Raw genomic sequence first — 12,239 nt, 5'->3', positions numbered from 1 at the left:
TGGCAAGGAGCCCCTCACTCCCGCTAATTTATAAATAGGTAAGCACACAGGAGAGTCAGGGTCACTGTCAGCCAAGCCACTGAAATGCTTTATTTCTCATTTGATTTCTCCTATCTCGAGCATCCAGAAGCTACCAGCGGCTCTGGGTGCCTTGTTAGATGGCACAGAATGCCGGACTGTAGAGCTCCACAGTGCCGCTGGGTAGATGGGTGGGTCCCTGTGTGCTCCTGTCTCCACACTTCCTCCCCACGCTTCCTCTGCGGCTCTCTCTTCTGGGTTCAGCACCGCTGTAAAATCAGAGAAGGCCACAAGACCTTTCCAGGTAAGAATCGGGGTGCAGTGCGGGAGTGTTGAACTTGGTGAGGAGGGGGCTGCTCTGTTGGCTGTGTCTAGTAAAACCCCCAGCAGACCTGCTCTGGAAATTGTACTTATTGGTCCGTGTTTCCTGCCTGCTAATTTTAGGCTGTAATTCCTTCTGAAGGCTGAGTCCTACAAATTCATGTAGGACATGCTTCAGGGTCCATTCCTGCAAGGGTACTTGTACTTTCTTTATGGAGAAAGTGTTCCTTCACTGGTCAAAAAAACAATTTTAACTTGGCTCTTCCAGGAAGAGAATGAATGAATGAGCTTGGTGAGAGCAAGAGAAGAAAAGGTAGGGGTGCGGGATCCCTAACAGGCACAGCTTGGCGAGTGTCCTCCTCTAAGCTGGCACACAGGTCAGGGTCCTCACTGGCTGTTATCTTTTTCCTTGGGGAACCATTCTTTCCTGGGTTCACGGAAGACTTGAGCTCCCTGCAGGGAGGTCTAAGTTACACTCATTGGGGCCACAGTTCTGAAGCCAGTAGAGGATGTTTGCTCATAGCCCGAGGGAGGGGAACTTAGTTAATGAAATCAGCACCTACGAAGCACAGGTCTTGGTTTTACATACGAACTCAGTCTAAATATTCCCCCGCCCCTCCCCCAGCCTCTGTCTCTCCTTGTTAATTGCCAGTACCAGCTCCATTAAGAGCTGAGTGTTTTCCCTTTCTAGTTTAGGAGAGGCTGTCTTCTATCCACCTCTTCAGACATAAAGAAATGAGTCTCTTTAAAAAAAAAAAATCATCTGGCTTTCTGTTTCACATCTGTAATTGATGGGTCTCTGTGTGGAGACTCTCTCCTTAACAAAGAACATTCCAGCCTGTCCTGGACACAGTCGGCTCCGGAGTTCTCAACAATGTTCACAGTAGTAGGTAGAAGAAGATTCAAAACGAGCTGGGTGTTTCTGCAGGTCTGTGTATTGGTTAACGAGGAAGGGACTGCTGCACACACAGGCCACCACCCGACAGAGGAAGGTAAAGCACCAAGACCCGCACTTTGTCCAGTGTTGTGCCTGTATCCAGGAAGTTTCCTGTCACATAGCCTGAGAGGGGACAGCAGATGTTAGAGAACAATCTCATGCTCCCACCATGTCCTGACGGAGAAACACTCCTGAGCAGTGAGCACAGGCGACCTCGGGAGCTGGCAGCTCGGGCTGGTGCTGCTGCAGGAGAGGGGTTAGACAGGGCCCCTCAGGAAGCAGTGGGCTGGAGCAGTGCCCTAGGAAGAGGGGTTCCCACAAAGCCTAGGAGATGAGAGGACCCTGGCGCACAGGGAGGTCAGTGTCTTCAGAGAGGGATGATCACAACGGGACCTCCGGGTCATTTCAGTAGCCCAAACCACCTTCTAAAGATGAACAAAAGTCACTAGGGAATTCAAGCAAGAAAAGTAAAATTCAAATCTATTTTTCCCTTAAAATATTTTTACTTTATGTGTATAAGTGTTTTGATTTCATGTATAATATGTATGTGTACATGTATGCATATGTGTACCATGTGCAGGTCTGGTTCTCCAGGAGCCAGAAGGAGACATCAGATTATCTGAAACTGGACTTAGAGACAGTTTTGAGTGCCATGTGGGTCTGGAAACTGAACCCTGGCTCTTTGTAAAAGCAGCAAGCACTCTTAGCCCCTCAGCCACCTTTTCGTCCTCAGCTCCAAGCGCTGCTAGAATAAAGTGCTCAAAGCATTGACAAAGTGAAAAGTAAAATGCAAAGTTAAAATGGTCTTTTTGTTTGTTTGTTTTTTGAGACAGGGTTTCTCTGTGTAGCCCTGGCTGTGCCGAAACATGTTCTATAGACCAGGCTGGCCTTGAACCCACAGAGATCTGCCTGCCTCTGCGTCTTGAGTGCTGGGACTAAAGATGTGCACCACCACTGCCTGGCAGAACACTGAATCTTAACAATAGACAATAAAGTAAGTGATACTGTCTCTTTTTTATAAAAAAAAATTATCTGCACACAGTCATTTTAAAAAAGGTCCAGTTACACCAAAGCACTGAAGTGATTATTTCTGGGGTACTAGAACTTTGAGAGGTTTGAGCTTCTTTTCTGCTTATTTCCTGTTTTCACATGACAAGAAAGATGTTAATTCTCCATCCAGACAGGACAACTTAGTTATGAGGGGAGATTGGGGTCTAGACAATGTATATCTTTGATGCTGAGTGACTGTGGACCTAATAAGATGGTTGACACTGTGTTGCGACTGTTTTGCTGTGGGAAATGCATGGCGTGAAGACACAACTGCCAAGCCTCAGGAGTGCAGCAGGAGTTCTTGCTACGGCATCTAACTACCGCCTGTTACCCCGAAGACAAGTAAAGTAGATTTTTGCAGTAGATTTGATCCGCCTGAAGGTAGAGACAAAGAGACAAATGAGATTTATGAAAGAAGCGTCAATAGGATTTGGGATGGGCTGATGTGTGGCAGGAAGCAAAGGCTGTAATGGAGCTGCATAGTCCAGCAAGAGCCATTGACTGTATGGTGACGTCATTCACCAAGGAGCCGTACTGGAGGTGGGGGGTAGTCAGGGCTTCTATCCTGGCCAGCCTTTATAAGAGATGTCCTTGAAAGAGCAAAAGCCACAGTGAGAAGCAGAGGCAGAAGTTTGGGACGCTGAAGGAACTCCTATAAAAGGTGCTACAGCACTCAGCCGCCTGAGGAGGTCCCGAGCCAGGACAAGCGCAAGGAGGTGCTGCAAGTATTTAAGTTTGTGTAAGAAAAAGAATAGCCCGAAAATGGAGTGAGGTGAGGTCTGGGGTATGGAGCAGGAGAAATAAAAGTCTGGAGTTTATGGCCGAAAGTTCAGTGCTGGCTTCAGGAGATTGGGTTCCAAGTGTTCTTCAGAAAATGCCATGACTGTTACTTTATCTGCAGAGTCAAGTGACAATGGCAGCCCAGGACCATGGTGTGGGGTCCACAACCGGAAAGCCCAGGGCCAGCTATGGTGAGAGGAGCTAGAGGGCTGCGGGGGTGAGGGGATGTGGGGGTGCGGGGATGTGGGGGTGCGGGGGTGGGAGTGTGGGGGCGTAGGGATGGGGCATAGAGAAGGGGGGAGGCACAGAGGTGTGCAGTCCCCACTTGAGCAGGATAAAGCCCCGTCAGCCGCTGCCCTCGTATTTCTCGGCTCTCCCACTTCTCTGCACTCTCCTCGCGCTCTCGCTCTGTTCGTAGGATGACGTCCATCTTGTTAAGCGGGAGAAGCCACAGAGCCTGCCACTCGTACTCACCTTGGCATAGCCCTCCCTTTCTTCTTTCTTTTTTCTCTCTTTTGTTTGTTTGGACGCAGACTCTCTCACTGTGGGCCAGGCCAGCTGGGAGCATGTGGCAGCCATCCTGCTCCTGTCTCCCTAGTGCCCAGTGACAGGTGTGAGTGGACCACCTCGCCTGACTTCAGCACAGCCTCTTACTTCCTCCTTCCTACAATGTGAACATGGCAGAGAGGCTGCCTGTGGCCTCTTTGGTTGTGGCTTCTCTGGTGATATCTCTGTCCTTTCCTAAAGGAGGATCGGGAGAGAACAATGTGGGGGCAATTGAACCCCATCTGTGTCCCTGATCCAGGTTCCTCATTTTCCAACTAACAAATAAATCAGTGTGTCACTGGGCACGCCCAGCTCCTCGCCCACCATATTCATTATGTCAGTTGAGATTCTGCTGTTTTTATCAGACTGCCTTACAGTGTAGTACCTTCAAATATCACTCATTTCTTTGACTCCAGATGCTGGGAGTCAGTCAGGCATTCCTGGGGTCTGAATCACATCTGTTAAAGTTGGGTACTCACTCATGTACCTGTGGTTCCCTATCAGAGTCCCGATAGGCTCACAGATGCACCTTGGCAAGCTACTGTTCCTGTCAGGGTGTTGGCAGACTCACAGGTGTGTGCACTTCAGGGCTGAAACTCCCCCCCCACACACACACACTGCTGCTGCTTTTCAAGAAACATTTACTTGACTTCATGTACATAAGTACATAAAATAGGTTACAAATCAAAGATAAAACAAATTTGAAATAAATTACATACATACATATGTATAATTTGCCACTTCTTAAAGATTAAAACTTATTTTTTCCCTGTTCATATAGTAAGGAGTTTCAGTTAGAGAGGATGTATACATTCTGGAAACATGTTACATAGCATAGTGAACATACTTAATACTGAATTTTATAGTTGATAAGACAGTAGATTTTAAGTGTTCTCACCACAAAACATAGTTCTGTGAGCAATGGAGATGGTCAATATTGTACCCTTTAAAGCATTCATCATACACTATGACTACGTACAAGTTGGGTTTAACGAGTCCTTGGCAACACTGAAGAAGTGTATGGCATACTCAAAGGAAGTAAGAAATCTAAAGTTAATGAATGTATTGTTGTTTTTCTTCAACTTCAAAAAAAATCATAGCTACACACTAGTGAGGAGGTTTGCGTGTTTTGCTTATGTGAGTGTGACTGAATATTTGCTGCTGCAGGATAGAGCATCTCGGACATTTTCCAGGGTCGACTGGTATTTTAGTTTTACAACAATCAGCTGTAAGAATGCCACTCACTAAGTACACAACACAAAGTGGCAATAGTCTCAAATCTGAGCCAAAATGCTTTGGTCAGCGGTTATTGGTGCTGCATGGTATGAGCGAGGCCAAGTATTGGTGGTGTTTGGTCAGAACCAAGGTTGTCGTTTCACCATAAAACACAGGGAAGGCAGTGAGAGACATTACAGGTTCACTAAACCTTGTTCTTGAAATGAGTTTTAGTTGCTGTGTATTCAGAATCCTTTACTGTTGTTAGCTTTTCCTCCTGCTTCTCATGTTCAGTTTTGTGGCCCCACATGGGGTCATGACCTGTAGTTCAAAAGCTTTGGGTGGTGAACTAGCTCTTGGGCAGGCCAGGATGGTGGGGTCTCATTCGGCTGCTGCTGTCCAGCAAGCTAGTCCAGGTGTCTTCACACGGCGGCTGCAGAGGAGTCAAAGGAGCAGGCAGCCCATGGTGCTTAAAGGCTCTTGGGACTTTTGATGCCGGTCCTCCAGAGTCAGAGCGTGTCATCGTGTCCTCCAGAGCCAGTCCCACTGGCTGCATTTTACTGGGAAGAGTTGAACATCTACACCCCAGAGAGGAGGGATTCAGGGATGGGAAGGACTGGGGCACGCATGGCTAACCATGGCTAATCCCCACATGGACCAACAGTGGCTAATCAGGGCACAGGAGCCACGACTGGGACCTTTTCCCATTCTTCCTTCCTATGGCCAAGGAACCAAAGCCTACAATAACTTTTCAAATGGGGGTCTCCGCTGAGCAGCTAAATGAATACTAGCGGGAGCTGCCCTCACGTCTTCTCCTAGGTGGTCTCAGGCAGTATTCTCAGCCGTATTATTTCTTCATCATGGGATTCTGGTTTCCAAACATGGGGAATTATCTTTATTCCCCTGAGTCTTTATTTTATTTTTATTTGTATTCATGTATTTATTTTACATCCCAGTTGCAACCTTCCTCATCCTCCCCTCCCAGCTCCTCACCCCCTTTCTGTCCCTCCCCACTGCCCACCCCCAATCTTCTCTTCTTCCATCTCCATCCAGGAAAGGGTGGGTTTCCCATGAGCATCAACAAAACATGGCATATCAGGTTGCAGTAAGACTAAGCATCTCCCCATGTATTGAGGCTGGGCAAGGTGGCCCAGTATGAGGAGTAGAATCCCAAAAGCCTGTAAAAGAGTCAGAGATGGTCCCTGTTCCCACTGTTAGAGGAGTCCCACAAGAGAACCAAGTTACACAGCTGTAATATATATGCAGTATGGGTCAGTATGAGGAGCTATCTTAAAACTTGTACATCACCCCTACTTGGCTCTCAGCTGTAAGGAGAACAAGTCATTTTTAAATATAAATCAGAAAGAAGACATTCTTCCCGGCAGATGCCCCAAACTCATCCTTTGTGTTCTGCGCTGGATTCCGTTAGTGGGGGTCGTTGTTGGAAGCAGCTCACAGTTCTCTTCTGAAACTTTTATTTCCTCCTCTGGGGGCTTAGAAGCCACAAAGGGTCTGAAGGAAGAGCAGTGAAGAAAAGAGATCAAGGGAGATACCCGAACCTCTTTGTCAAGTCCTTCAAGATGGCCTTTTAGACCCAGGGGTTGTTTGTAGACCCTGGGAGGGCAGAGATGGCAGCCAGGGGGAAAGCCCGCAAGCAGAGAAGCAGGAGAGTAGGCACTGGATGGTGGGACTTCCCGTTTAACTGTTGGGGACTGCGTCTAACACTTGGTTTTATTTCCTTGATGTTCTAGAGCTTGGAGACCAAGTCCAGGAAAATTCCCAACTGAGAATTGTCTTACTGGGAAAAACGGGAGCAGGAAAGAGTGCAACAGGGAACAGCATCCTCGGGGAAAAGGTGTTTCATTCTGGCATTTGTGCAAAATCCATTACCAAGGTCTGTGAGAAAAGGGTGAGCACCTGGGGTGGGAGAGAGCTTGTTGTCGTGGATACGCCTGGTGTTTTTGACACTGAGGTACCAAATGTTGACACGCAAAAAGAGATCGCTCGCTGTGTTGCCCTGACCTCCCCAGGGCCTCATGCTCTACTCCTGGTGGTCCCATTGGGACGTTACACCGTGGAAGAACATAAGGCTACACAGAAGATTCTAAGCATGTATGGAAAGAAGGCTAGAAGATTCATGATTCTCTTGCTCACCAGGAAGGATGATTTGGAAGACACTGATATCCGTGAGTACTTAAATTCAGCTCCTGAAGGCATTCAAGAACTGATCCGTAAGTTCGAGGGTCGTTACTGTTTGTTCAACAACAGAGCATCAGGAGCTGAACAGGAGGACCAGAGGACACAGCTGTTGACCTTGGTCCAGCGCATGGTGATGGAAAATGGAGGAAGATGCTTTACCAACAAGATGTACGGAAGTGCCGAGAAAGAGATTCAGAAACAAACCCGGGAGAAGCATGAGCTTTACAGACAGGAGTTGGAGAGAGAGCTAGCGCGGATAAGAGATGAGTATGAAGAGCAGATTAGAGACCTGAAAGATCAGCTGGAGAGGGAGAGGAGAAAGGCACAGATGGAGAGGGAGTTCACCAGAACAGAGGCTTACTACACAGAGAGACAGCAAAATGCTAGGAGGGAAGTGGAGAACCAAAACACGATACTTGAAATGATCTTAGAAATGTGGAGGGTTGCTCGCTTTATCATCAGTCGGTTTATGCAAGATGACTAAGACCTGGTCTGTAAGACTAGACCTCATCTGCTTTCTGCGTTTGTTCCTGATAATCCTGCCCACCCCTCACTGTCCAAATGCTCTGCTTTCCATCCTCCAGAACTAAGGAGTAAAAGGCACCTTTGGCAGTTGGCAGATGTTCAATTGACTTAGCAAAGAAACCGACCAATCCTCTAGTACAGCTCAAATCAGATGTATTAATGCTCGCCACTCTTGCGTTCTTCCTCAGAGAAAGTCACCCAGGAGCCCCCAGGAGATGACTGTAAGATGTTCCCATTCGTCCTCCTCTGGATTCTCAACTATAATCTTCACTTGCAGCTTCTATACACTGCTGCTCAGGTTTTTTGACAAGAGTCTTCTATGTTCTACTAGAAGGTCAATTCTTTGCATGAGGTAATCTTTAGGTGGAAATAGATGACCGTGCAGTTCTCAGTGAGTGTCAGTTTGTTTCGTTACAAACTCAAGTTGTTCCCTATCCACCCTTTGATGGCAAAGCAAATCTTATAAGTCAACTAACTCAGGATGAGCACAAATTAGCAATTTAATAGACGACACTGCAGTGTTCGGTATGTCAGGTGTGCCTCTAGAAGCTCTCTGTCAACCTTCTAACCAGTTTGGTGAAGTCAGTTCTCTCCTTGAGAATTGATCTGATTGGTCCAACCCCTCCCCGTACCCCAATACATCCAGCTTGTGTTGCTTCTGACCAGCCCAGCTAATTTTCTTATTGTTTTTATAATAAACTTTTCTATTGCCTCATCCTTGTTCAGAATTGGAGTCTGTTTTGTCCTGGAGAACAGTGCTGCTGTAATAGCAGTGATGAATTTTGTTTTATTAGTAAAAGTTTTAGGTACTCTTTTAAACCAGACTTACTCTATCCCTATGGCACCTCCTTGTTTCCTGTTTTGTTTTCTTATGCATGTGGGTGCATGCGCGTATATGTGTGTGAGTGTGTATGTGTGCGTGCATGTTTGTGCATGTGCAGGTACATGTGTGTATATGTGTGTGAGTGTATATGTGTGCATGCATGTTTGTGCAGGTGCATGTGCGTATATGTGTGTGAGTGTGTATGTGTGCATGCATGTTTGTGCATGTACAGGTACATGTGCGTATATGTGTGTGAGTGTGTATGTGTGCGTGCATGTTTGTGCATGTGCAGGTACATGTGCGTATATGTGTGTGAGTGTGTATGTGTGCATGCATGTTTGTTCATGTACAGGCACATGTGCGTATATGTGTGTGAGTGTGTATGTGTGCATTCATGTTTGTGCATGTGCAGGTGCATGTGGGTATATGTGTGTGAGTGTGTATGTGTCCGTGCATGTTTGTGCATGTGCAGGTGCATATGCGTATATATGTGTGAGTGTGTATGTGTGCGTGCATGTTTATGCATGTGCAGGTGCATGTGCATATATGTGTGAGTGTGTATGTGTGCGTGCATGTTTATGCATGTGCAGGTACATGTGCATGTGTGGAGGGTAGACGGTGATCTCAGGCCTCACCCTCGGCGATGCCATCCACCTCCCTTGAGACAGTGCTTCCCACTGGCCTGGAGCTCACTGGCTAGGCTGTCCTGGCTGTCCTGAGGATGCTGTCACTGCCACCTCCCTAGCAAGTGCAGGCCACCACGTGCAACTTTTCACACAAGTTCTGGGAGTCAAACTCAGGTTCCCAAGCTTGTGAAACAAGTGCTGTCCTAGTCCCGTCCTCTTTTTGGCTCTGAAATCTTTGAGCCACGTTCTCAGTTCCTCACTGGTCAAACACCACGACCCTTTTGGATCTTTATTATGTTATGTGTCTTAGGTTTCTGAAGCCTGTGAGCTTTTCCTGCTAAATAAGTGCCCCTCTCATTTAGAGGTAGCAAGAATTATTTCCTTAGCCAGGCAGTGGTGGCGCACACCTTTAATCCCAGCACTCGGAAGGCAGAGGCAGGCAGAGCTCTGTGAGTTCAAAGCCAGTCGAGTTATCCTCACTTATTAGTTTCTAGGAATCCTCAGTGTTTGTCCCAACATTTCCCAGTGCTCACCTGTGACAGCTCACAGCTCACTTTCTTCTTCCTGAAAAGTTTTTGTGCCCCAATAAACCTCTCTGCCAACGCAGTAATCCAAATCAGATCAAATCAAACCGAATTAGAAAAAGCCCAACTTTAATGGATACCAATGCTCCAGGGTGGCCTTCCAGCCCCCCCAGAAATGAGATGGGGAAGGAGGACTGGAAAATCATGTGTTTGTTCTTTGGGTTGCTGTGTAAATACCTTGTGGGAGTAGTCTTGAGCATCTCTGAGGAGGGGGTCATCGTTTGGCAGGCATTCTTGAGGGTGGAGTCTGGACTGAGGCAACTCCCAGGGGAGGGGCCTTGGGATGGAACTTCCACCCCACATTCCAGACTCTTTGGATAAATGGATGCAGGGGCTGGGGCGAAGCCTTAACCCAAACACTTTCATACCTCAAAATTGGTTTCTCTGAGCTGCTTCCAGCAGCAGGTGACCATTTCAGAAGGTCAGTAGTCAAATGCAGAGAACAACTCACCGTGGTGTGCCCAGCGCTAACTGATACACCCACCCACAGCTCCTGCGTCCAGGGTTCAGGGAGCATCATGTAAGAGGGGTGGAAAGGGTGTAGAGGACCACAGTTTGCTGTTATAAAGAACATAGCCACAAGCAACTCGGGGAGGAAAGGGTTCATTTCATCTTAAAGTGTATAATCCATCATGAAGGGAGCCAGAACAGGGACTCGGACTGAAGACTGGAGACAGGACCTGATGCAGAGGCCAAGGAGGATTGCTGCTTACTTTCTTGCTGTCCATGGCTTGCTTAGCTTAACTTTTTAAATATAACCTGGGACCACTTGTCCAAGAATGGCTGTGGCAGGCTTTCTTTTGGGCCACCAAGCCGCTCCTAAATCATGGCACGAAGACTTACTATTTGTTAAGCGTCAATCAGGTGCTGTAGGCAGGCAAGGTAAAACAAATGCCACATACCTTTACATATTCAAAAAAGTAGCATAAATAAATGTAACACATTTTTGTCTAGTTAAAGTAATATCCACATCATAAACAAATGTAAAATACTTTTACATAGTTAAAGTAATATTCCACAACAGACGGCAACTCTCACAGTGGGCTGAACGCTCCTATATCAGTCATTAATCAAGAAAATACCCCATAGACTGAGCTACAGGCCAGTCTGGTGGAGAATTTTTTCCAGTTGAGGTTTCCTCTTCTAGTTGACTCTAGTGTGTGTAAATTGACAAAGAAATGAAGCATATGCTCCTTAATTTATCCATCATGCTGAGTGTGTTAGTTAATATCACCATCACCATGAGTGGTGATATTAGTGGTGGTGTAATGCTTATCTCTCTCCTTTGGGGGATGCCTCCAGAGCTCCCAGCTAAGCAAGAGTCTGGACTGTAGTAATACCAACTCCTCTGATATTTACCCTGTAGCACAGGGCTGATCTGCATTTTAGAATGCTCACTTTCTTTTAACCTAAAGAATACAAGGCGACAGTTTGTCTCTCTGCCTTTCTTTTTCCATGTATTGGTTATGTGAGGTAATACGTGAAGTAATATGTAAAGTGATGTTTTCCTGACATTTTCTACACAAGCCTTGATCACACTCACACCTGCATGCTGCCTTCTCTTCTCTTTGTCCACCTTCTGTTCCCCTTCCTTTCCCCAAACATACCTGCTTCTGCTTCATTTTTCTTAAAACATTTTAGCTTCAATATTTGGGGGAAAATTTGCAATATTTGCTTTTCTGAATCTGCTTTCTTTCCCTTGATGTGATAACCTATAATTCAATCCACATTTATGCAAGTGACACAATTTCCTTCTTCTTTTCTATAATTCAGTCAACTCTATTTTGTTACATATTGTGTAGTTGAGTGAGAAATGTCCCTCATAGGCTCGGGTATTTGAACACTTGATTCCCAGTTGGCAGTGCTGTTTGGAGAGATTATGGGAGGCACATCCTTACTGGAGGAAGGACATCACCAGGACAGATTTGAGTGTTGTGGAATAATCTTTTTTGCATACTGTGAAGATGTGTCTTTGCCACTGTGTCTTCTGATTGGTTTAATAAAGAGCTGAATGGTCAATAGCTAGGCAAGAAGAGGTTGGGTGGAACTTCCAGGGGAGAGAAAAGAAAAGGAGATGAATTAGGTGCAGGAGAAATGCCGGAGAACACAGAGAAGAAACAGGAGGTGCAAGATGGAAGAGAGGTAAAAAGCCACAAGAATAAACAAAGATAAATATAAAGAGGGTTAATTTAAGTTATAAGAGTTAGTAGGACAAGCCCAAGGTATAGGCTGAACTTTCATAATTAATCATAAGTCTCCGCGTCACTTTTTGTGAGCTGGCGGCCCAAAGAAAAATCTGATTCCATTTGCGAGTTTCTAGCCTTACCCACCATGCACTCTGGGCTTCATGCTTACGGCTGGAGTGGCCTCTTAGCTTCCTGCTCTGACTGGCTGTAACCATGCTTCTCTCACCATTCTGGACTTCCCGTCTAGAATTGGAAACCAAAATTAACTCTTTTTTCCATAAGTTACTTTGGCCATTGTATTTTATTACAGCAACAAAGTAAACAATGCACTTATCTTCTTTGTAAAAAATAATCTTTATTTTAGGACATATCACAGGACTCCAGCAATGCCTCTGACCTCTTGGCATGCAGCCCGGACAGTTGGAACTC

At 46.2% G+C, this 12,239-nt stretch overlaps 1 protein-coding gene across 2 annotated transcripts; it reads left to right on the top strand.

Moving 5' to 3' along the window:
* Nucleotides 1-285: 285 nt before the first annotated feature.
* Nucleotides 286-8,299, top strand: LOC121440000 (GTPase IMAP family member 4-like). Of its 2 annotated transcripts, none has more exons than XM_041640692.1 (3): nucleotides 286-322; nucleotides 3,228-3,297; nucleotides 6,619-8,299. In XM_041640692.1, the coding sequence occupies exons 2-3, from the start codon at nucleotides 3,240-3,242 to the stop codon at nucleotides 7,548-7,550; spliced, it is 990 nt and encodes a 329-aa protein (XP_041496626.1). In that variant the 5' UTR covers nucleotides 286-322; nucleotides 3,228-3,239; the 3' UTR covers nucleotides 7,551-8,299. The 2 variants fall into 2 exon arrangements, with proteins under 2 accessions (XP_041496626.1, XP_041496625.1); XM_041640691.1 differs by lacking the exon at nucleotides 286-322 and adding an exon at nucleotides 2,231-2,270.
* Nucleotides 8,300-12,239: the final 3,940 nt, after the last annotated feature.

Source organism: Microtus oregoni, unplaced genomic scaffold, assembly GCF_018167655.1.
Source record: "Microtus oregoni isolate MIOR12 unplaced genomic scaffold, Mior012 000064F_ref0000363, whole genome shotgun sequence".
NCBI classification, from domain to species: domain Eukaryota; kingdom Metazoa; phylum Chordata; class Mammalia; order Rodentia; family Cricetidae; genus Microtus; species Microtus oregoni.
Note: the sequence above shows the minus strand (reverse complement) of the source record. Positions and strands in the feature narration are given on the sequence as shown.

Coding starts and splice junctions, on each gene's coding strand:
- LOC121440000 (XM_041640692.1), top strand. CDS start 3,240: ATGGCAGCCCAGGACCATGGTGTGGGGTCCACAACCGGAAAGCCCAGG. Junction 3,298..6,618: donor AAAGCCCAGGGCCAGCTATG/GTGAGAGGAGCT, acceptor TTGATGTTCTAG/AGCTTGGAGACCAAGTCCAG.